At 37.3% G+C, this 25,106-nt stretch overlaps 3 protein-coding genes across 13 annotated transcripts in view; all 3 read left to right on the top strand.

Annotated features, from left to right (window-relative positions):
* Positions 1-5,776, top strand: part of LOC107570594 (zinc finger protein 721-like) — a 7,626-nt gene extending 1,850 nt beyond the window's left edge. Inside the window, exons 2-3 of the mRNA XM_016256822.1 lie at positions 3,016-3,384; positions 3,530-5,776. Of these exons, the coding sequence (XP_016112308.1) occupies positions 3,016-3,384; positions 3,530-5,688 (2,528 nt within the window). The 3' untranslated portion in view covers positions 5,689-5,776. The remainder of the gene's footprint in view (positions 1-3,015; positions 3,385-3,529) is intronic.
* A 2,886-nt stretch (positions 5,777-8,662) lies between these two features.
* Positions 8,663-19,949, top strand: LOC107570603 (gastrula zinc finger protein XlCGF8.2DB-like). 5 transcript variants are annotated; one of them, XM_016256847.1, is made up of 5 exons: positions 8,663-8,763; positions 9,453-9,569; positions 13,786-13,918; positions 18,325-19,360; positions 19,528-19,949. In XM_016256847.1, the coding sequence occupies exons 3-5, from the start codon at positions 13,864-13,866 to the stop codon at positions 19,541-19,543; spliced, it is 1,107 nt and encodes a 368-aa protein (XP_016112333.1). In that variant the 5' UTR covers positions 8,663-8,763; positions 9,453-9,569; positions 13,786-13,863; the 3' UTR covers positions 19,544-19,949. The 5 variants fall into 5 exon arrangements, with proteins under 5 accessions (XP_016112333.1, XP_016112329.1, XP_016112328.1 ...); XM_016256843.1 differs by having other exon boundaries at positions 8,663-8,768; positions 18,325-19,949; XM_016256842.1 differs by having other exon boundaries at positions 18,325-19,949.
* A 1,743-nt stretch (positions 19,950-21,692) lies between these two features.
* Positions 21,693-25,106, top strand: part of LOC107570597 (zinc finger protein 239-like) — a 63,893-nt gene continuing 60,479 nt past the window's right edge. For 5 of the 7 annotated variants that reach the window (XM_016256824.1, XM_016256828.1, XM_016256830.1 and 2 more), the window contains exon 1: positions 21,693-21,791. The gene's annotated coding sequence lies outside the window, so the exon portion shown is untranslated. Of the gene's footprint in view, positions 21,792-23,648; positions 23,689-24,399; positions 24,456-25,106 lie in introns of those variants that run through there. The other 2 variants (XM_016256825.1, XM_016256826.1) reach the window with 2 other exon arrangements.

The raw sequence follows: 25,106 nt of genomic DNA on the forward strand, positions 1-25,106 counted from the left end.
TAAAATATCCTAAAATCATTAGAACAGTGTTATATATTATGTTGACTTGTGGATTTACATTATCTCAAATGTTTCCAAGAATGTTTTGAAATTATTGCTTTGTTTATTTTAAAATATTGCTTTGTTGTGCTCTTTCATTTTAAAGAAAGAGCAGTTTCTGTCCCTAGAAAGAAAGAAAAAAACAAGTTGATTATCTTTTTTTTATGCAATGACTGTAGTTGTAAATTGAACTATATACTTTCATATGGACATATGCTGCTGTGTGGTTTATTTAGCTGTGGTTAATGAAACAGAACTTCTAATATCCAGCATGCCAGAGCGAATTGCAGAGGTTATGAAGAACAAGGGTCAACACTGTAAATATTGACTCATTTTATTTTGCCAATAAATGCCTTTAAAACTTATGATATGCTTATCATTGTTTTTCAGTATACCATAGAAACATATGGAAAAATAATCTACAAATACTGAAGCAGCAAACTTTTCAAAACACAAAATTTATGTCACTGCCAAAACTTTTGGCCATGACTGTATCTATTTCAAATGGGTGTACCGCAGTTGTTTTTTGTTCAATTCCAACAAATCATTCATTATTTAAGTTTTTTTTTAAACCTAAAAAAACAACAATATAGATTATAAAATATCCAAGTTCAGCTGTTTTGAAACAGTCCATAATAACCAGTTGAATTGGTAATAGGTGAGGGTATTGTGATTGGATGTAAAAGGGGCATCTCAGTCTTTGCCAGCACAAATGGGTCATGGTCCAAATTTTATGAAAGAATTGTCAGACAACCTCTCAGGGCAAAATTGAGACCTTTCACCATCTGCCATGAATAATATTGTGAAAAGATTCAGGGAAAGAGAAATCCCAGAGAAATATTTTTAGGATTATGTGTAGGTCAAGCAGGACACCTCAGTTGAATGTGCCTGATCTTTGTGCATTAGAAACTGTCATGCTGCTTTGTTAGTTATAGCTACATGGGCTCAGGAGTAATGTGGAAAACTAGTGTCACTTAACATACTCTACCGCTGCATGCAAGAAGTGCAATCTCTGCTACACAAGACTTTATTATGTTTTTCTCTGCTCATTGAAGAGCTGCAGGTGCGAGGTGTGACCATGTGAATCTTCATGTTCTTTTGTTTGCTCCTTTTTGTGCATGTAAAATTAATCCCTGGAAAACAAGTGTTAGTATTTTTAACGGGTCACAGACACTTATCCTTCCTAATTTAATTCAATTCTTACTTAAAATAAACTTGTCGGTTAACGGTTAATAATCAGTTAACGAGCGTCGGTTAGGGGAAATAACCGAAATGAACATCCCTAGTCTGAGCTCATCTTAGATTGTCCAAAAGACAGTGGAAATGTGTGCTGTGGTAAGATGAGTCCACATTTCAGCTTGTTTTTGGGAAAAATGGACATCAGAGTCCTAAAGAACCATCCAGACTTTCATCAGCGACAAGTGCAAAAACAAACGTCTATCATGGCATTGGGGTGCATCAATGCAAATTGCATGGGTGACTCATATGTGTGATAGTACCATTGACATAAAGGCATATACTGGGATTGTATACATATTTTCCTACAAGATGACATATTTCATGGGAAGTCCATGGATATTAGCTGAAGACAATGCCAGGCCTCATTCTGCATGTGCTACAACAGCATGGTTTCGTAGACACGTGGATGTGACTGACTGGCCAACAGATCTGTCTCCTATTGAAATGTATAGCCCATCATGAAAAGGAGAATCAGACAAGATGATGTGACACAGTGGTAAACATGCCTCTGTCTAAACATTTTTGGATTGTGTTGCAGCCATCAAAATCTAAATTTGTTTATATTCACAAAATACAATTAAGTTAATCAGTGAAAACATTGAACATCTTTTCTTTGTACTTCAGTTATTTAAATAAAGGTTAAGAATGAACAATCACATATTTTTTATTTAACTGCACTTTACAAAATGTCCTAAATTTTTCTGATAATGGACTCATATGAGATGAGATCTGAGATGACGCTCGTTGGCTTCTGCATATAATTGATGTATAGATTTCTTCTTGTGTAGCAGAGATTGCATTTCTTGCATGCAGTGATTGACTATGTTAAGTGTCACTGGTTTTCCATAGTACTCCCAAGCCCATGTGACTATATTTAACACAAATTTATTTTGCATGACGGTTTCTCATGCAATGCAATCTGAGGGCTCAAAGGTCACACACATTAAATGGAGGTTCCTTGCCTTTCCCGATACAGACTGAGATTTCTTTGAATTCCCTGAATCTTTTCACAATATTATTCATGGTAGATGGTGAAAAACCTGAATTATTTGCAATTTTGCATTTAGAAATTTAGATTTTTGATTTGTCTGACAATTCACTCATGGAATTTGGCACAAATTAATGAGCCATGATCCATCTTTGCTGGCAAAGATTGAGATCCCCCTTTACACCCAATCACGATCTCCTTACTTATTAACAATTCACCTGCTTATTGTGGACTGTTTCAAAACAGTTTAACTTGGATATTCATATTCACTTTTAGTATGCCCAACTTTTTTGTGTGTTGCAGCCATCAAAACTTGTTTGTTTATAAAATACATTTAAGTTGGTCAGTGTAAACATTGGACATCTGTTCTTAGTATTTTTTAATTAAAGGTTAAATAGAATTAACAATTCGCCTATTATTGGTTTACTGCATTTTACAAAACATGCCAACTTTTTTCTGATTTGGGGTTGTATCTGGTTCATAATTTTTGCAATCATATTACTAAAATTTTGAACATGTTGCAATCCTGAATGGTAAAATGTAGCTAAACCCTGCAATTTGTGCCTGTAATATTTAAAAATAATAATTGGATGGTAAATGTACACAATTCAAATGAATGAATTCAAATTTTCATTCTTTCTACTATTATATCAGGGTTTACATGTCCTTTTCCTTTCACATTTCTCTCTTTAATGGTTTTCTTTTATGCTTTGCTGGAAACATTTTGAAGTTTTGTACATTCATTTTAGACCTGATAGAAGAGAACAAGGAGATTGAAGAACTGACTGAAGTGGAAGAGAAACATCATGTAAAAACTGAAGAAACATCCTCAAGTCCCTCATTGAAAAGAAGAGATGAAATCTGTTTCACTTGCTCTCAGTGTGGAAAGAGTTTCTCATGCAAGCAAAGTCTTGATATTCACATAAAATTTCATCTTGAAAGGTTTTCAGATGACCCGAAGGACCACCTGAAAGTTTATACAAAGGAGAAGCCTTATGTATGTAATTTATGTGGAAAGAGTTTTATTCAGATGAATGCATTTAAAATGCACCAGATAAGACACAGCGGTGTGAAGGATCATGCTTGCTCTGAATGTGGGAAGACTTTTTTTACAGATGGTGCACTGATGAATGAATTCAAATTTTCATTCTTTCTACTATTATATCAGGGTTTACATGTCCTTTTCCTTTCACATTTCTCTCTTTAATGGTTTTCTTTTATGCTTTGCTGGAAACATTTTGAAGTTTTGTACATTCATTTTAGACCTGATAGAAGAGAACAAGGAGATTGAAGAACTGACTGAAGTGGAAGAGAAACATCATGTAAAAACTGAAGAAACATCCTCAAGTCCCTCATTGAAAAGAAGAGATGAAATCTGTTTCACTTGCTCTCAGTGTGGAAAGAGTTTCTCATGCAAGCAAAGTCTTGATATTCACATAAAATTTCATCTTGAAAGGTTTTCAGATGACCCAAAGGACCACCTGAAAGTTTATACAAAGGAGAAGCCCTATGTATGTAATTTATGTGGAAAGAGTTTTATTCAGATGAATGCATTTAAAATGCACCAGATAAGACACAGCGGTGTGAAGGATCATGCTTGCTCTGAGTGTGGGAAGACTTTTTTTACAGATGGTGCACTGAAAGTGCACCTGATAGTTCACACTACAGAAACGCCTTACAAGTGTTCACACTGTGACAAGAGATTCAAACGGTCAATATATATGAAAAGACATGAGAGAATCCACACTGGAGAGAAGCCGTACACATGTGATCAATGTGGGAAGAGCTTCAGACTAAAAGGAATCCTTAATGATCACATGAAAATCCACACTGGAGAGAAGTCTCACACATGCGATCAATGTGGAAAAAGTTTTGCACAAAAAGGAAATCTTAAAGAACACATGAAAATCCACACAGGACTGAAGCCACACACATGTGATCAGTGTGGGAAGAGTTTCAGACTAAAAGGACTTCTTAATGATCACATGAATATCCACACTGGAGAGAAGCCGCATACATGTGATCAGTGTGGAAAGACTTTCGCCCAAAAAGCAAACATTAGCAAACACATGAAAGTGCACACTGGAGAGAAACTGCACACTTGTGATCAGTGTGGAAAGAGTTTTTCACAAAAAGGAAACCTTAAAGAGCACTTTAAAATCCACACTGAAGAGAAGATGCACACATGTGATCAGTGTGGGAAGAGTTTCAGACATAAAGGAAACCTTAAGAAACACATGAAAAGCCATATTGTGGAGAAGCCGCACACATATGATCAGTGCGGGAAGAGTTTGAGTTGTAAAATAAATCTGCGAACTCATTCTAGAGAAAGACGATATAACTCTGACCAGTGCAGTACAAAAAAAGTCAGGGCACATTTCCTGAAGGAGCACCTGAAAGTTCATTCAAAAGAGAAGCCTTACATATGTGATTTATGTGGAAAGAATTTTAGTCAGATGGTTGCATTAAAAATACACCAGAAAAGACACAGCGGAGTGAAGGATCATGTTTGCTCTGAGTGTGGGAAGACTTTTTTTACAGATAGTGACCTGAAAGTGCACAAGACAGTTCACACTACAGAAACGCCTTACAAGTGTTCACACTGTGACAAGAGATTCAAACGGTCAGAAAATCTGAAAATACACGAGAGGATCCACACTGGAGAGAAGCCTTTCACATGTGACCAGTGTGGGAATAGCTTCAGACTAAAAGGAAATCTTAACAAACACATGAAAATCCACACCGGAGAGAAGCCATACACTTGTGATCATTGTGGGAAGAGTTTTGCACGAAAAGGAAATCTTAACAAACACATGAAAATCCACACCGGAGAGAAGCCATACACTTGTGATCAATGTGGGAAGAGTTTTACACAAAAAGCACTCCTTAATGATCACATGACAATCCATACTGGAGAGAAGCCGTACACATGTGATCAGTGTGGGAAGAGTTTCAGAATATCAAGTGTTTTTAAAATGCATCTGCGTACTCATTCTAGTGAAAGACTCTATAACTGTGACCAGTGTGGTAAACATTTCTTTAGGGCAAGTGCCCTAAAGAGGCATCTGAAAGTTCATTCAAGGGAGAAGCCTCATGTGTGTTCTTTGTGTGGAAAGAGTTTTAGTGAGCGGGATGCTTTAAAAATACACCAGAAAAGACACAGCGGTGTGAAGGATCATATTTGCTGTGAGTGTGGGAAGGCTTTTTTTACAGATGCTGAAGTGAAAATGCACCAGAGAATTCACACTACAGAAACACCTTACAAGTGTTCACACTGTGAAAAGACATTCAGACGGTTAGTATATCTTAAAGTACATGAGAGGATCCACACTGGAGAGAAGCCGTATCACTGCCATTCATGTGGCAAGAGTTTCACTCAGTTATCTTCTCTAATCTGTCATAAAAAAAAGATGCACGTCTGAAATTACAGTAAGTAATTTAATAAGTGACTTTTTAATAAACTTTGAGTAAACTGAATTGATCTTCAAGTTTTCTGTCTTCCTCAAAAGTTATCAATACACCAGGTTTGCTTAGGACTGAAACAGAAAAACAAAAGGGCATCTATTTCGGAACACATAGAAGACAAAAATATTAATCTACAAACTATCATTACTCGTATAGAATTACAAATACTATTCAATTATTTATTACAATACAAATAAATATTTTTATATATTCTTCAATAAAATGGATTTCATAGGGCCCTAGTAATCTTGTCTGCCACATCATGAAGCTGTAACAGGAATGGAGACAGCAAGCTGTGGCAAGGATCTAAATGTAGGAGAATTTTAATAAAGAGACAGGAAAACAACAGAGAAAGTTGTGAGAACTCCTAACACCAAACAATGACTGACAAAACACAAGGGCTATATACACAAGGGAAAATAAGCATTCTAACAACCAAACTCCCTAAATTAGGTGTCAGTTGATCCAATTTCATTACAAAATGTGAGACAAAAATTAATTTGGAGATGAAGACATTGTTTTTACAGAGCTACTAAAGGGAATTTTGCAAAAATACACAGATTTATGTGTGCACTTTTTGCGGTCCATTCAGGGGCTCCATGTGTTGTCTTTTGTTCTTGTAAATGATTCCTAAAAAATAAAAACTCTAAACTGCCCATGATGTAAACCAACATTTACTATACTGTGGTTATAGAAAGTCAGACAATATAAAGATTTTTATTATGAAGTCTTTTTCTAAATTAGATTTTTAATAGCATTTTCATGTTGTGATTTTAATTTTTCTGTGAATATAACCTATACTGTATAATAATAATAATTACAACTTTTTTAACTTTTGAAATGTTTATGTTTGTACTTTTGAAAATGTATCTTATATGCAGTGCAAAATTTTTCTGTGAATATAACCTATACTGTATAATAATAATAATTACAACTTTTTTAACTTTTGAAATGTTTATACTTTTGAAAATGTATCTTATATGCAGTGCAAGTTAAGCTAATTATTTAACACTTTAGGCTCATTTTGAGCACAAAATACGTGCTTTCTGTCAATGTATTTGTTTCTGGTGTAATTGTTTAGTTGATGTTTGTTACTAAGCAACTGTATGGAAAAGATGACGTACAGGTCTGAGTGCGTTAAATGCATTCATCATTTTAATGCCTGATTTTTTCCATAATTAACCTCACCTAATTGTAATATATGTATCTTTGATATATACAGAATCACACCATCTTCTTTTGGTCTAAAGCGGGGGTGTCCGCACTAAGCAACTGTATGGAAAAGATGACGTACAGGTCTGAGTGCGTTAAATGCATTCATCATTTTAATGCCTGATTTTTTCCATAATTAACCTCACCTAATTGTAATATATGTATCTATGATATATACAGAATCACACCATCTTCTTTTGGTCTAAAGCGGGGGTGTCCGAACTCGGTCCTGGAGGGCCGGCGTCCTGCAGAGTTTAGCTCCAACCCCAAATAAACACACCTGAAGCACCTAATCAAGGTCTTACTAGGCGTACTAGGAACTTCCCGGCAGGTGTGTTGAGGCAAGTTGGAGCTAAACTCTGCAGGACACCGGCCCTCCAGGACTGAGTTTGGGCAGCACTGGTCTAAAGTAATGACGTATAGGCTATGCATGGTTAAGGCTGATTGGTCAATGCCGTTGTCAACAAAAACTCACCAATTAGAAACCTTTCAGCACACCCTTTTCTATGACCTGCAGCAGCTGTCTCTAAGACAAGAAGTAGTACTTGCATTGCATACAAGAAAGAAATGGTCCAGAAAGAAGACGGTTTGGAAACAGAAAAGAGGATGTATTAATCTTCAGAATGTGTATTTTAATTTTTCTGTGAATATAACCTATACTGTATAATAATAATAATTACAACTTTTTTAACTTTTGAAATGTTTATACTTTTGAAAATGTATCTTATATGCAGTGCAAGTTAAGCTAATTATTTAACACTTTAGGCTCATTTTGAGCACAAAATACGTGCTTTCTGTCAATGTATTTGTTTCTGGTGTAATTGTTTAGTTGATGTTTGTTACTAAGCAACTGTATGGAAAAGATGACGTACAGGTCTGAGTGCGTTAAATGCATTCATCATTTTAATGCCTGATTTTTTCCATAATTAACCTCACCTAATTGTAATATATGTATCTATGATATATACAGAATCACACCATCTTCTTTTGGTCTAAAGCGGGGGTGTCCGAACTCGGTCCTGGAGGGCCGGCGTCCTGCAGAGTTTAGCTCCAACCCCAAATAAACACACCTGAAGCACCTAATCAAGGTCTTACTAGGCGTACTAGGAACTTCCCGGCAGGTGTGTTGAGGCAAGTTGGAGCTAAACTCTGCAGGACACCGGCCCTCCAGGACTGAGTTTGGGCAGCACTGGTCTAAAGTAATGACGTATAGGCTATGCATGGTTAAGGCTGATTGGTCAATGCCGTTGTCAACAAAAACTCACCAATTAGAAACCTTTTAGCACACCCTTTTCTATGACCTGCAGCAGCTGTCTCTAAGACAAGAAGTAGTACTTGCATTGCATACAAGAAAGAAATGGTCCAGAAAGAAGATGGTTTGGAAACAGAAAATAGGATGTATTAATCTTCAGAATGTGTATTAGACATTGTCCATTAAATCAGTCTCTGCATAAAATAGGGAAACATGAAACCGGAAATTGTAACAAACGTGTCAAGCAGAAATAGTAGGACACTAAATGTGATGCTTATGAAAGAATTTAGCTCTTTGGGAATAAATAATTTGTCACTCTAGGTTCCTGTTAGGGGATGGGCCAAAACAGTCTATAATTTATAATGAATTATTTATTTATTTGAAAGAAACAGGACTGATTAATAGAATTTAGCTTTTTTAAAGTCGTTCCCAACCATTATGCGCGCCACACTCCTTTCCAGTAGGTGGCGGGAATGCACCTTTTAAGTTGATCTGCCAACCACCATTAAACTCCAGAAGAAGAAAACAGGAAGTAGTAGTGCCATCACACAGCTTTCAGTCTCCTGAGGTGAGGTAATTGGTATATTTATACAATTATAAAAATACAGCTTTGTTAAAGCAAAATTTTACAGGCTCATTCCTATGTTGGTTAATCTGGTACAGTTCTATTTGTGCGTCTTTTCTGGCGTTTCTTAACTGAAACACACTTTTAGCCTAGCAGTAACGTTAGGGTTGCTAACCTTTCTGAATTGTACAGTATTTAAGACAACAATTTGTTCCGTATACGCAGGCATACGCTGTGTGACCACCCAGACTTCACGAATAACAAACTCTAAATTGAGAATAATTTATTTTTGAACAAATCATTGTTTGTTTTGCGAACATTAGCTGAAGGCGTTAAGACCCAGCAGAATCCTCAGCCGGGTGGTCGCTTCCGCGCCACAGCGAGAGGTTGATGAGGTTTATCATGCGTTGGTGTAGCTGTATTGTGATAAATTCACAAACCCATTTCCTACGTTACTACTACTATTTTTTAGAATTAAATTTATTTTTTTTATTATTAAATTGTACATAAATAGAATAAGCAATACACGTGATTGTGTCTAAGAATCAATTTTGTACACATGCAGACAATGAAATGGCATACACTGTGTGGTACAGTACAAATATTTGTCCCTTATTTTCAATGATGTGAGGAACTATTGTTAAATTAATTAAAACTTGAGCGACTTTCTATGTTGTATGATTGTTTAACAGGGATTTTCATGGCCCTAAATGAGGTGGAGGTGGTCAAATCCTGCTCATGTGCACACACACAGAGGTACCGCATTTCAACTGGCTGAAGAAAACACATTTTACAAGCACATATTTGAGGTATTTAAATAAGATTATTATGATGTTGAAAACAGTGTCATATACAGTTTTGTGAGATTATTATGGGTGGACCACAGTCTCTTTAGGGGGTCGGTCCAGGGGCATGTCCCCCTGGAAGAAAATTTTGTACATTTTAAAGATAAATTAATTAGTCTGGTGCACTTTTACAGCTCCAAAATAAGAGCTATAAACTCGGTCCTGGAGGGCCGGCGTCCTGCAGAGTTTAGCTCCAACCCCAAATAAACACACCTGAAGCACCTAATCAAGCTCTTACTAGGCGTACTAGGAACTTCCCGGCAGGTGTGTTGAGGCAAGTTGGAGCTAAACTCTGCAGGACACCGGCCCTCCAGGACTGAGTTTGGGCAGCACTGGTCTAAAGTAATGACGTATAGGCTATGCATGGTTAAGGCTGATTGGTCAATGCCGTTGTCAACAAAAACTCACCAATTAGAAACCTTTCAGCACACCCTTTTCTATGACCTGCAGCAGCTGTCTCTAAGACAAGAAGTAGTACTTGCATTGCATACAAGAAAGAAATGGTCCAGAAAGAAGATGGTTTGGAAACAGAAAATAGGATGTATTAATCTTCAGAATGTGTATTAGACATTGTCCATTAAATCAGTCTCTGCATAAAATAGGGAAACATGAAACCGGAAATTGTAACAAACGTGTCAAGCAGAAATAGTAGGACACTAAATGTGATGCTTATGAAAGAATTTAGCTCTTTGGGAATAAATAATTTGTCACTCTAGGTTCCTGTAGGATGTATTAATCTTCAGAATGTGTATTAGACATTGTCCATTAAATCAGTCTCTGCATAAAATAGGGAAACATGAAACCGGAAATTGTAACAAACGTGTCAAGCAGAAATAGTAGGACACTAAATGTGATGCTTATGAAAGAATTTAGCTCTTTGGGAATAAATAATTTGTCACTCTAGGTTCCTGTTAGGGGATGGGCCAAAACAGTCTATAATTTATAATGAATTATTTATTTATTTGAAAGAAACAGGACTGATTAATAGAATTTAGCTTTTTTAAAGTCGTTCCCAACCATTATGCGCGCCACACTCCTTTCCAGTAGGTGGCGGGAATGCACCTTTTAAGTTGATCTGCCAACCACCATTAAACTCCAGAAGAAGAAAACAGGAAGTAGTAGTGCCATCACACAGCTTTCAGTCTCCTGAGGTGAGGTAATTGGTATATTTATACAATTATAAAAATACAGCTTTGTTAAAGCAAAATTTTACAGGCTCATTCCTATGTTGGTTAATCTGGTACAGTTCTATTTGTGCGTCTTTTCTGGCGTTTCTTAACTGAAACACACTTTTAGCCTAGCAGTAACGTTAGGGTTGCTAACCTTTCTGAATTGTACAGTATTTAAGACAACAATTTGTTCCGTATACGCAGGCATACGCTGTGTGACCACCCAGACTTCACGAATAACAAACTCTAAATTGAGAATAATTTATTTTTGAACAAATCATTGTTTGTTTTGCGAACATTAGCTGAAGGCGTTAAGACCCAGCAGAATCCTCAGCCGGGTGGTCGCTTCCGCGCCACAGCGAGAGGTTGATGAGGTTTATCATGCGTTGGTGTAGCTGTATTGTGATAAATTCACAAACCCATTTCCTACGTTACTACTACTATTTTTTAGAATTAAATTTATTTTTTTTATTATTAAATTGTACATAAATAGAATAAGCAATACACGTGATTGTGTCTAAGAATCAATTTTGTACACATGCAGACAATGAAATGGCATACACTGTGTGGTACAGTACAAATATTTGTCCCTTATTTTCAATGATGTGAGGAACTATTGTTAAATTAATTAAAACTTGAGCGACTTTCTATGTTGTATGATTGTTTAACAGGGATTTTCATGGCCCTAAATGAGGTGGAGGTGGTCAAATCCTGCTCATGTGCACACACACAGAGGTACCGCATTTCAACTGGCTGAAGAAAACACATTTTACAAGCACATATTTGAGGTATTTAAATAAGATTATTATGATGTTGAAAACAGTGTCATATACAGTTTTGTGAGATTATTATGGGTGGACCACAGTCTCTTTAGGGGGTCGGTCCAGGGGCATGTCCCCCTGGAAGAAAATTTTGTACATTTTAAAGATAAATTAATTAGTCTGGTGCACTTTTACAGCTCCAAAATAAGAGCTATAACCCATGTTCAGTGTGCAAATTGAATGTCGAAAAAGTCTGTGCGTTGACTTGTCCCTTAACTTTAATAGGACTCAACCCTGTATCTGTTGTAGTATCTCAGTCTACATTACATTTGCATTGTACAATACAAAAAATGAATTTAATTAAGCCACATTTTCTCTTGGATCTGTTTTGGGTAAGTTCCTTTGTGTGTTATATAATGGCAACTAGGAGGTGCTCAAGATTTATGTTTTCCCTGAAGAGATATACGCATGTTTGTTGGGTTTTGCCGTGGAAAGAGTACAGTGTCTTTATTAAAATCAACATTAAGTATGTATCTCTCATCCATTAATGATCCACCCGCAATTAACTGGAACATATTTTTAATTACTTGGCCCGCCCGACCTGTGGATATAACCACAGTCCACGCATCACTATTGTGTGCTCTCACAGAATGACCTGAGCCTCCACTCTGTTCCAGACCATCAAGTTTTAGGGCCAGAGCTCTTTACTGGTAGTGATATTGTGAGGGGAATTAATGAGAATCAATCTCAATTTGTTTTCACTAATTCTATGTATTTATATTTTGTCAGTGGTTCAATCTGTTTTTAACATTATTTGTTTTTCACATGAAGAGGCAAATTACGGCTTATTCCTTATGATAACACTGACTGTAAAGTGACTGTAATGGGGTAATCAAAATAGCCTAACACAACTCTGTGCTTTTGTTCTCATTTATTTTCATTTTTAGTTTAGTGAATATAACTTCTGCTTTAAAAGCCTTAGTCAAGTTCTTCCACACTGACTGAATCAATATATTTTTCTTTTTTTTTTATCTTGACTTATACACAGAGGCATTGTCGTGTTAGAATAGAAAAGGGTCCTGTCCAAACTATTGGTATAAAATTAGAAGCATACAATTCCCTAGAATATCATTATATGCTTAAAACATTAAGATTTGTATTAAAGTAGTCAAGCTTGTTCATTAGAAAGGGGTGTCCCAATACTTTGGCAATATAGTGTATGTTTGGTGCGGTAGGGGGCCCAACCTCATATTCTTTCATAGGACCCAAAATTGCTAGCGGAGCCCCTGCTCTCTTGGCAGGTCTAGTCAAGTTCTTCCACACTGACTGAATCAATATATTTTTCTTTTTTTTTTATCTTGACTTATACACAGAGGCATTGTCGTGTTAGAATAGAAAAGGGTCCTGTCCAAACTATTGGTATAAAATTAGAAGCATACAATTCCCTAGAATATCATTATATGCTTAAAACATTAAGATTTGTATTAAAGTAGTCAAGCTTGTTCATTAGAAAGGGGTGTCCCAATACTTTGGCAATATAGTGTATGTTTGGTGCGGTAGGGGGCCCAACCTCATATTCTTTCATAGGACCCAAAATTGCTAGCGGAGCCCCTGCTCTCTTGGCAGGTCTTCCAGCCAGTTCTATCAAACCTTTACAATTAATCCAGAACACGGCAGCAAGATTCATTTTTAATGAACCAAAAAGAACGCATGTCACACCTCTGTTTATCAGTTTGCACTAGCTACCAATAGCTGCAATTCGCATAAAATTCAAGGCATTGATGTTTGCCTACAAAACCACCACTGGCTCTGCACAGTGGTGCACCTAACACTAGCTTTCTAATCGTTTTGTATTCTATCTGTTTTCTTTTTATTTATTATACTATTAACAAAAGCAAAAAAAGGCCTCTAACACTAGCTTGCTCTATTCTTTTTCTATTCTATCGGTTTTCTTTTTATTTATTATATAATTTAAAAAAAACTTGCTACGTGTACTATGTTAAACTAACTGAGACGTGTTATAGCACTTGTATATCATTGCTCTTTTGTTGATTTTGATTGCTTCCATTGTCTTCATTTGTAAGTCGCTTTGGATAAAAGCATCTGCTAAATGTCTAAATGTAAATGTAATGTAAAACAAATTGAATAACTTTACATTTCGATACATGGATGAACACATACAAAATTATTTAAGTGCATGAATTTCTGAAAGCATCAATTTGATTACGGATTTATTTTTGATTTTGGCAGATCTGCTCCTCCAACCACACAGGAATTCACCAACAGTTCAGCCTTTCCCACAACAGTTTATGAAAGAAAGTCAAAAACATGACTGATCCAGAACCCAGCAGAATAAAACGGGAAGATACTGAACAACAAATAGGTTGGTGTATGTTCTTCATTCTTCACTAAGTTTATAAAACTTCAAGCAGTTCATCAGATTCAGTGGTTGCAGTTAGAAAAATCATAAACGCTGTGAAATAAGTTAAAACTGCAGTACAGAAAAGACAGGAAGTTACAGTGGTTAATTTTTTGGGGATTTTTACATTGAGTCGAGGCTCATCTATTCCGCGTGGATAAATATGATGGATTGTGATGTACTGGCATCTGCAGTTGAAGGCATTAACAGTGCATAAGTCACTAATGCCATCAAAACTTGCCCCTCCAAAAAGAGAAGACATACTGTAAAAACTTAAAAGCATATTATGGGCCGGAATTGTCTTCAATTGTTGTTTTAAAAACAATTGTTTAAAAAGAAAGCCAGAGGCGGAACCTGAAGTGAAACGAGGCTTCTGCACGGCTAAGAAGCTAGAGCGGGACCCTGAGCAGCCCCAGCAGCTTTGATGCTCCAAGACCGAGTAGGTTCATTTCCGTCAAGGCTGGACCACCCTCAAACCCCCTCGCTTTGGGTCATGGTTTACAGTTGGGCCAAGGTTTCTATATTGCCTAAAATATCCAGGTTTGGTTTTGTTTTCCTGTTTTGGTAATGGTCTAAAAGTAGTTTGACCAATAACAATAACAGGCATTGTACATAATCGACCAGTCGTGACGTGAGCGAATGTGGGATCTATAGAGACTGGTCAAAGCGATGAACGTGCTTATCAGGTGTGTTCGACTTGAAGCGGCGTTGCGCGTGAGTGATTCATAAGCTTAAAGCAGCCATCTGCTCTGCTCTCTATAGCTCTCATGGTACTTAGATGTCATACAACGATCGATCTGCACAGCGCAGACAGCCAAAACCTGGGCCCGTATTCATGAAAAATCTTAGTGAGTTGCTCCTAGTAACAAAATTTGAAGAAAATTCTTAGAAATGTGGGTGTTTCCTCCTAAAATTAAAGAAAAGATCCTAGTAAACAAAAAATTAATTCAGAAAGCATCTTAACCCTTAAAAGAGGTCTTAAGGACCAAAATTGTTAGCAGTATGGATCAGGACTTTTAAGAGGCTTAAGAGTTTTTTTAGCAGTGGAGAAAATGGACGAAACATGAAGAGGCAGAAGAAATGTTGCACACAATGCATGACAGGGAGTTAATAAGATATGTATGTAGGGATTGTTTGTGACCGATCTTATTAGAGACACGCTAACATCTCTGACACCGCTCAGAAATGCCATAGAGCCAGAAATGGAAGTAATCACTACATTAACTACATTTAACATATTTGGCAACTGGAAAAATGCAGCAGTGATGATTTGGGTCTGTCACAACCTTCTATAAGCAAAGTGATCACACAAACAATTACAGCACTTTTGGAACCTTATTGTGTCGCTGTTCATTTCCTGTCAAATACATTAAAGGGGTCATATGATGCGATTTCAATTTTTCCTTTCTCTTTGGAGTGTTACAAGCTCTTGGTGCATAAAGAAGATCTGTAAAGTTGCAAAGACTAAAGTCTCAAATCCAAAGAGATATTCTTTATCAAAGTTCAGAGTCAGCCACACCTACCTAAAACGGCTCGTTCTAACATGCCCCCACATATCTACATCACTATGTGGGAAGATTTGCATAACGCCACCCAAATGTTCACGCAAAGAAAGAAGGCATAACTTTTATTCTCGCTGTAGTATTGTTGCCACTTTCCACCATGTCCTGAAGACGCTGTGTGCTTCGTTGTGAAAGCGAAACTACTTTGTTTGGTCTTCCAAAAGAGGACGATATCCGCTTCGTCATACCTGGAGCTGATCTGTGCTGGTCGCTGAGGGAATACATCAACTTAGTGCTGTGGATCGCCGGTTCGGCTTTCACCGTGGACGAAGCCCGGGGTCGTCACATGTGCTTGCCGCTCCTTCGTCAAATCCGCCAGCTGCGCCGTTCTCAACTCCGCCGCCTCTGCTCACTCTAGCCCGGTCTCAGCTCACGCTAAGCCGGGGCTTCCGCTAGGCCGCTGTGTGTTTCGTTGTGAAAGTGAAACTACTTTGTTTGGTCTTCCAAAAGAGGACACGACTACAAATCAGTGGTTAAGTTGTATTTACAACACTGGTCCAGAACAGTTTAACCCAAATATCCAGATGTGTGCAGCACATTTTATGGAGGACTGTTTACTGATACTGGGAGAGTAACGTTAGACTAAAATGCCGGCAGTTCTGACTCGCGTAAGTACGTTTTCATTTAAAGGATTTGCCACTGATGTTTCAAACGCGAGTTTTGGGCAGTGTGGAGTAGCACTTGTTGTTTGTAATTTCTCCGATCATAAATGCAGACAGGGTTTTACGCGGCGCGATGCAATGCAACGCAATGCGTAAAAAGACCGTATAAGTCATTAGAATCAGTAATTATGTCCCCACTGGATGCAACAAATGCCTCGTTTGTAATGGGTTTTAATGTTTTTTTTTCTCATCGCTCCGGCCGGGACACGGCATCAACCAAGTAGATATAACTGCAGACCGGAGATCTCCAAAATGGGGCGTGAACTCCAAAAGTGGGCAGAACCTCCAGAATGGGGCGGGGTCTCCTCGCGCAAAGACTTTCACCATTGGCTGTGGCTTCAGCCAATTGTTATTGACTTACATTTCAAAATAAAACTTAATAAATTAAACATTGTTTCTAGTTCATCTAAAATAAAATATGCTATATAAGTAATTATTCTCCGTGAGAGCAGAGCCCAAAGCTCGTGGCCAGTGGTGGACTGGAGTTTGAACCTCTGCGTAATGATATAAACGGGAATCCCCCACGAGCTCTTCCGCGAGCCGTCCCAGCGCAGCGCAGGGGAAAGATTTCTATCGCTTTGTTCTAAGCAACGGGGGCGTCCCGGGGCTCGAAATTCGCAGGGTAGGATGGGGTAGTGACGTTGGGTGTAACTAAAAAGGTGCCATTGTCCGGTGAGATCCGGTTGGGGAGTTACGGAACGATCTCATATTGCATAATCTTATTAAATGCTTATCTCCTGAACTGCAACTTTCTTTACCACGCTATTCAGCGCCAATTCGCCGTGCAGTCAATTTCATTGGTTAAGGTTAGGGTCAGGTGTGGGGTAGGTTTAGGGGTTAGCATTTTTGTAGCATAGTATAGGAAATCAATGCTTTAATTGACAACCAATAAAATCTTTAGAATCAGCTGTGGGGCGGAGTTTGCACTGAAGTGGATTGGGGGGAAAAGTGCGCATGCGTTTCATGTGCCTGTCTGTCAATGGGAGGAAGCCACGCCCTATTTTTTTTCTCATTTTGTCTCTCATAGTTGAGGTATACCTATGATGAAAATTACAGGCCTCTCTCATCTTTTTAAGTGGGAGAACTTGCACAATTGGTGGCTGACTAAATACTTTTTTGCCCCACTGTATAATGTGTGTGTGGTAAAACAGGAAAAATTACTCCTGTAATTTCAAAGTAAAGGCCTTGACAAATGTAAAGGCACGTCTGGTCACCTTAACCTAAGCAAGAGTTATTTGGTCCTTTAAGAAAAAGTGAAGACGTCGAAGATCTTGATGAAGAATAACTTTTATTTTCTTTACCACGCTATTCAGCGCCAATTCGCCGTGCAGTCAATTTCATTGGTTAAGGTTAGGGTCAGGTGTGGGGTAGGTTTAGGGGTTAGCATTTTTGTAGCATAGTATAGGAAATCAATGCTTTAATTGACAACCAATAAAATCTTTAGAATCAGCTGTGGGGCGGAGTTTGCACTGAAGTGGATTGGGGGGAAAAGTGCGCATGCGTTTCATGTGCCTGTCTGTCAATGGGAGGAAGCCACGCCCTATTTTGGAGCTCCCACCCCGTTTTGGAGTTCCCGCCCCCATTTGGAGATCTCCAGGCTGCAGTTATACCCTTCTTGCATCAACAGTATGGTGAGGGGCGTAACATTTCCGGATAGCTGGCCAATCACAGCACACCTCGCTTTTTCAGACCAATGAGCTTTTAAGATCGGAAAGAACTATCTATATGATAATTAAGCTCTTTGTAGGGAAAGAAGCATAGTTTAATACACAATTTGGAGTGGAAGCTGGGTCGAGGCAGACTATAATTTCTTACAGTCCCCAATTTCATTCCTGGGGGTGATTTTTATTTTTTTACACTTTTAATTATATCTGGTTCATAGTTTGTGTAACCATATTTAAAAATTTTGAAAATGTTACAACCCTGACTTGTAAATGTAGTTAATAAAAAACAAAAAACAAATTTTTTTGAATAGTAATATTTTTTAAATAATAATTAGATGATAAATGTACTTAATTCAAATGAATTAATCAATGTTTATACTTTCTACTGTTACCTAAGGGTTCAAATGTCTTTTTCCTTTCACATCTATTTATTTTCTATACTGAAAACATTTTTTAACTGAACTTTTTTACTTTAATTTTAGACCTGAAAGAAGAGAACAAGGAGATTGAAGAACTGACTGAAGTGGAAGAGAAACATCATGTAAAAACTGAAGAAGCATGCTGGAGTCCCTCATTGAAAAGAAGAGATGAAATCTGTTTCACTTGCTCTCAGTGTGGAAAGAGTTTCTCATGCAAGCAAAGTCTTGATGTTCACATAAAATTTCATCTTGAAGGGTTTTCAGATGACCCGAAGGACCACCTGAAAGTTTATACAAAGGAGAAGCCTCATGTATGTAATTTATGTGGAAAGAGTTTTATTCAGATGGGTACATTAAAAAGACACCAGAAAAGACACAGCGGTGAGAAGGATCATGCTTGCCCTGAATGTGGGAAGACTTTTTTTACAGATGGTGCACTGAAAGTGCACCTGATAGTTCACACTAAAGAAACGCCTTACAAGTGTTCACACTGTGACAAGAGATTCAAACGGTCAATATATGTGAAAAGACATGAGAGGATCCACACTGGAGAGAAACCATACTCGTGTGAGCATTGTGGGAAGAGTTTCGGACGAAAAGTACATCTTAACAATCACATGACAATCCACACTGGAGAGAAGCCACACACTTGTGATCAGTGTGGGAGGGGTTTTACACAAAAAGACCTCCTTAATGTTCACATGACAATCCATACTGGAGAGAAGCCGTATACATGTGATCAGTGTGGGAAGAGTTTCAGAATATCAAGTGTTTTTAGAGGTCACCTGCTTATTCATTCTAGTGAAAGACAATATAACTGTGACCAGTGTGGTAAACATTTCTTTAGGACAGGTGCCCTAAATAGGCATCTAAAAGTTCATACAAGGGAGAAGCCTCATGTGTGTTCTTTGTGTGGAAAGAGTTTTAGTGAGCGGGATGCTTTAAAAATACACCAGAAAAGACACAGCGGTGTGAAGGATCATATTTGCTGTGAGTGTGGGAAGGCTTTTTTTACAGATGCTGAAGTGAAAAAGCACAAGGAAACTCACACTACAGAAACACCTTACAAGTGTCCACACTGTGACAAGAAATTCAAACGGTTAGTATATCTTAAAGTACATGAGAGGATCCACACTGGAGAGAAGCCGTATCACTGCCATTCATGTGGCAAGAGTTTCACTCAATTATATTCTCTAACCTATCACAAAAAAAAGATGCATGTCTGAAATTACAGTAAGTAATTTAAATGTTGATCTGTAGTCCCAGGTGTGATGCTGTGTAGAGCCACATCAAGCGATTCTTTTGGTAATCAATTAATCAGAGATTAATTGAGATGAACTGAGATTACAATGATTGACTGATTGCTGATTATTTCAGATTTATCAGTAGCTTTTATTGATTATTCAACTTTTGTAGTTTGTTCAAATGTTATATCCATTCTAACTAATAAATAAAACAAGGAAATCACTTGGAAATGTCTTTTTAGTAAACTGAATTGATCTCCTTCAGGTTTTCTGTCCTGCTCAGAAGTCTTCAATACACCAACTTTGCTTAGAACTGAAACAAAACAAAAACAAAAGGGTATTTATTTCAGAACACATAGGAAACTAAAATGTTTATCTACAAACTATCTTTACTTAAATAGAATTGCACAAACTATTAAATTATTTATTACAGTACAAATATTTTTTTTATAAAAAATTTGTAAATATTGGCACAGCTAGGTAGAACAAAGGGAAGTTAATTTTGATTTAAAAGATCTAATTGGTTGATGATCATTTGTGTATACGTGTAATAATTCCATATGAATCTCCAAAAAGAAATACATAAAAAATTTAATCTTTTTCTTGCTGCCCTAACTTTACGGCCGGCCTAGTTTGCCTATAAGCACGCAGCGGCCCTTCCCTGCCTCTGAAGGCTGTCTCATTTTGAAGAATCCTTGGAAAACAGCCTTAGTTTTGTGTCCTTCATTTATCTCTTGTTGAACTGAAGAAACTGAAAGAAAACGGAGTCGGCACTGAGCTTTTCTGAGTTAATTATAAAACGTAAGACAAAAATGTTTTTGGAGATGAAGGCATACATGTTTTGTTTTGGTGTAACACTAAATATCACTGAATGCCAATAATGTGGCCACTGGGCGACCACATTCAGTTGTCATTCATTGTATTGCATTAATAGAAAGCCAGTTAATGTAAAGATTTTTACATAAAAAAAGTGTTTTTGCAAAATTAAGTTATAATAGAATTAATGGTATTTTCGTGCCATGACCTTGGGGGTGGGACATGCGCACTTACTAAACCAGTGGTTCTCAAACATGTCCTGGAGGACCCCCTAGCCCAGTACAATTTGTATGTCTCCCTTAATCTAAGGCTGATGATACACCGGGCAACTTTTGTTAATGTTGCTGTCAACATGCAGCCAGGTGAGACACAGGGCCCACGACCGATCTAAAGTATCCAGAAAGAAGTTTGTTACCCATTCTCAGTTGGAAAGTGCCCAAGCAACATTGCTACAAAAAAAAAAAAAGTTGCCCCATGTATCATCAGCCTAACACCCCTGATTCAACTCATTAGCTCGTTAGTAGAGAACGCAAGACATTAATTGGGTGTGTCTGGGACACATGCAAAATGTGCAGAGCTAGGGGTCCTCCAAGACAGGTTTGAGAACCCCTAGACCAGGGATCCACTTTCCTGCAGAGTTTAGCTCTAACCCTAATCAAACACACCTGAGCATGCTAATCAATGTCTTCAGGATCATTAGAAAATCACAGGTAGCTGAGTTTGATCAGGGTTGGAGCTAAACTCTGCAGCGCATTGGACCTCCAGGGCAAGATTTGAGGAACCCTGCCCTAGACCATCTCTTAAAGCCCAAAACACACCACACGATTTTAGCAATCCTATAAGATTACTATGTACGACATAGATCTGATAAACTTGGCCAGGACGTGTGTGTAGACTGTAGGATGAGGACACCTATGACTCGTAAGCTATGAGTCCACGGTGCAAGTTACAATAGTAGAATAAAATGTCATCAGCATGCGCTAGTGGTAAACAAAAAGAGCATGATGAATCACATAGCAGTTTTGTTTTTTTCAAAGACAACGGCCGTCTTTGAACATCTCTCACTGTGCGACCACCGATTAGGCGTCACGATCACAGAAATGTACAGGATTGTTTCGCGATGCCAATCTTTTGTCTGGGACAGCCGAAACTCATTTATGTTTAGGGCTTTACAGGAGGACTCTAGCGTCCAGATTTCTGAAATGGAAACCAGGGATATTTTCTAATTCAGTGGTCCAAATATCATTGAAATCTCACTTATCTATGAATAAAAAAAATTAAAAAATTTGTTTTAAAATTGTTGTGGTGTAATGTAAAGTAATGACGTATATGTACGGTTAAGAATGATTGGCCACTGACCAGCGAGAAAGCTTTAGACACGCCCATTTCTCCGACATGCAGCAGCTGTCTCTAAAACAAGAAGAAAAGTAGTCACCGCTAGCGCCATCACACAGCTTTGAGTCTTCTGAGGTGAGATGTTTAGTACATTTTTATACAATTCTAAACCTACAGCTTGTTAAAGCAAGGTTTTACAGGGTCGTTCCGTGTTGTTTTAATCTGGTGCAGTTCTATTTGTGCGTCTTTTCTGGCGTCTGCTGACTGAAATAAACATTTAGCCTAGCAGCAGGGTTGCCAGCCTTTCCAAATAATACGGAATCGTCCCGTATTTAAGACAGCATTTTGTCATGTATACGCAGGCATACGCCGTATGACCACCCAAACAATATGAATAACAAACTCTAAATTGAAATTCAATTTTGGACACCTTATTGCTTGGTTTGCGAACGTTTGCTGAAGGCGTTAAGACCCAGCAGAATCCTGGTCGCTCCCGCATCATAGCGAGAGGTTCATGAGATTTATTAAGATTTATTATGTGGGTGGGCCTGATATAATGATATATGTTGTTGATTATGGTATAGAAAAGGATAAAGCGTATATTATTCAATTACTGGTTGTAATGGGGAAGTTTCATATACACAAAATGAAGTTGTCGTGTGGTAAACCCATTTTTTTATTTTTTCAATTTTATCAACGAATTTAAACAATACTGTAATATGGTATATAAATGTTAAACAACAAAAAAGAAGCTCTCAGGACTTCTAACATTATCTGCAAATTTGAAATAGACAAGTAAACTGTACCGTCTTCATTATTTTAGTTGTTTTATTTATTTATTTTATGTTTTCTTTCTTCCTCTGGCTAATTTTTTTATTTTACTTGTAATCTTGTGTACTGATGGCATTTATGTGCAAAGTTGTATTTCTCTTATTGTTATATATGTTCATATGCAATAAAAAAGAAGATTTTTATAAGCTGTGGTTCAAGTTATGGTGCAATTATAGCTTTGTATAATTATAGCACAATTAAATATAGCACAAAAAGTTAGAAATGAAATAATGCTTTTGGTTTTTATGTTTGTAGGAGTGAAAAATCACATAACATTTGTGTTTTTATTTGTATTCTTTACTCAGATTTTTCATAGCCATTTGAAATTAAGGTCATTGCACACTCGGTCCAAAATTCTTGTCCGAAATCTCAAAAAATAAATACGACCTCACGTTGTGTCAATCATGTTTACTCACTGCCTCCGAAACTTTCGTCCGTCATAAAAAAAAAAAATCGCACCAGGTTCAATTTTCTACGTTTTCGCATCCGTATCAAGCATTTTGATGGGAAATGTTGACGAATACGGAAAAAAAAAACATGTACAAAAATTTCAGATTCCGTGTTCAAGCACCTTTAGAGGCAACCACTGCATTTTTTTAAATCATGAATTGATCCAAAAATAAAAAGTGCAATGTTTGATTTATATTAGACTGTATAATCTCAATAGGGGTTCTCCGATCAGGATTTTTGAGGCCGATCGTCGGTCACAGAAAGCAGTATCTGCCGATACCGATCTTTTTAAAGCCTTCTTTTTTATCATTTATACCCATTTATAGTGATACTCCAATCAGGATTTTTAGACATTTATTCAGGGCCTGAATTTCATTTTTGAAAATGGGGGGGAATTCCCCTCTTAGGTGACTCTTGTGAGAGGGGAAGCAGCACATATGGAATGCCATCTCTGCCATAATTAGAACGAAAGAAAAATAAATGTTCAAAGAAATTTAAAAACGCAAATATAAATAAATAAATATATAAATATGCAAAGAAAAGTAAAAAAGCAAATAATTTTATTTCCTTATTTATTTATTTTTATTTTTTCCACATTTATACATTTATTTATTTTCACATTTATGTATTTATTTACGTATTTATTTCTTTATTCATTTAATTCTACCTTTATTTTCACATTTATTTATTTCTACATTTCTTTGTCCGTAGGGTACCTCAGGAATAGCAATCGAGCCAGAGTAGGCGAGGGGTAAGCTTTGAAGCCACATTGACACCTTGTGGTGCCCAAACGAAGTACAAGAAGTGTAGCCTACATGACGCGCATGTTGATAGTGTGGGGTGAATGATTTAGATGGGCAATATAGCCAAATCGTATATCACAGGTTATCATCAGTTTCACGTGGGGGGAGTTGTTTTCGAAGCGTGTAATCTGTGATCGCGTGCATTTGCTGAAGCTCGCGAAAGCGTGCAATCGCTTTATGCGCACTGTTTTTTCTAGGTTTCACTTTCAACGCATACAACGCATGTTTCAAAGATTTGGGCTAGAAGGAGGCATCAGTTACTGTAGAAGATTTGTCGCCTCGCGCCACTTCCCGTGTGGTCACTGCATCAACTGATTATAATGGGTTCTCTTGGTGTAGACACGGCTTTAGATACGGATTTAGGCTGAAAATATCCAGAATTAGATCAAACAAAAGGTGTCCATGGGAATGGAGCTAGTGAAACACACACGCCATGCATTGTAGTCTAAAACATGTTTAATATTTGCGACTGACACCAACGATTGTATGCGGCTATGCAGTGGAGATGCGTTCACAGTCAAATATCATTCAGGATTAATTTTGAAATTGTCAAATATTTTTCTTGATTACAAGAAAAAAACTATTGTTCTTGTGATTTATTTCTTGTTTTTTTTAAACAAAAAGGCCTTCAGCCTTCCGCGTTGATTGGTCGGACTCATGACTCCCAACAAATCAAATGGGGGGTTGGGCGGAGATTGCTCTAGGCCACAGAGTGGTGAGTTTCGACAGGCTGCATCAGAGCCAAACAACGCGTTTCAAAATTAAATTATTGTATCGGCAAATTGGTTTTGAAAATGGACAATTCAGATAATCATAAAAATGCTTAATATCGGCTCCGATAATCTGCCAGGTCAATAATCAGTCAACCCCAGTGTAAAAGCAGCATAACACTCATTTAAATGCATTATACGGAGACAAGATGAAAAGAAATCGCCATTTTAACTTTTCTAAAAAAAAAAAAAAAAAAGAGCCAGTTTCCCTCAGAAGCACATTAATATAAAATTAAATATTTAGCAACCGTCTTCAGCATCTGGCTCTGTTAATGGCCGTTTATAGACTAAATATAATAACATAATATTTTCACACAAATGGGATTTTGGAAAATGATTGCAGTGCAGTTTGTGTGCAAGCACGGAACAGAAGATAGTCTGAAATAAAACAAAAAATGGTCAGTCGATCTGTGAATCTTTACTCCACTGTATAAATTAAATATAGATTATTCATTGTTAAAGCTACAACGTTACTTGCCAAGACGGGCATTTTGATGCTTTTGTATGTATTTGCCTGTTCAGGTATATTATTTATTTATATATATATATATATATATATATATATATAAAAATAGTGCTCTCAAATGATTACTCGC

The sequence above is a fragment of the Sinocyclocheilus grahami genome, unplaced genomic scaffold (genome assembly GCF_001515645.1).
Source record: "Sinocyclocheilus grahami isolate Dianchi unplaced genomic scaffold, SAMN03320097.WGS_v1.1 scaffold1482.1, whole genome shotgun sequence".
In the NCBI taxonomy this organism is placed as follows: Eukaryota; Metazoa; Chordata; class Actinopteri; order Cypriniformes; family Cyprinidae; genus Sinocyclocheilus; species Sinocyclocheilus grahami.

Coding starts and splice junctions, on each gene's coding strand:
- LOC107570603 (XM_016256843.1), top strand. CDS start 13,864: ATGACTGATCCAGAACCCAGCAGAATAAAACGGGAAGATACTGAACAA. Junction 13,919..18,324: donor AGATACTGAACAACAAATAG/GTTGGTGTATGT, acceptor CTTTAATTTTAG/ACCTGAAAGAAGAGAACAAG.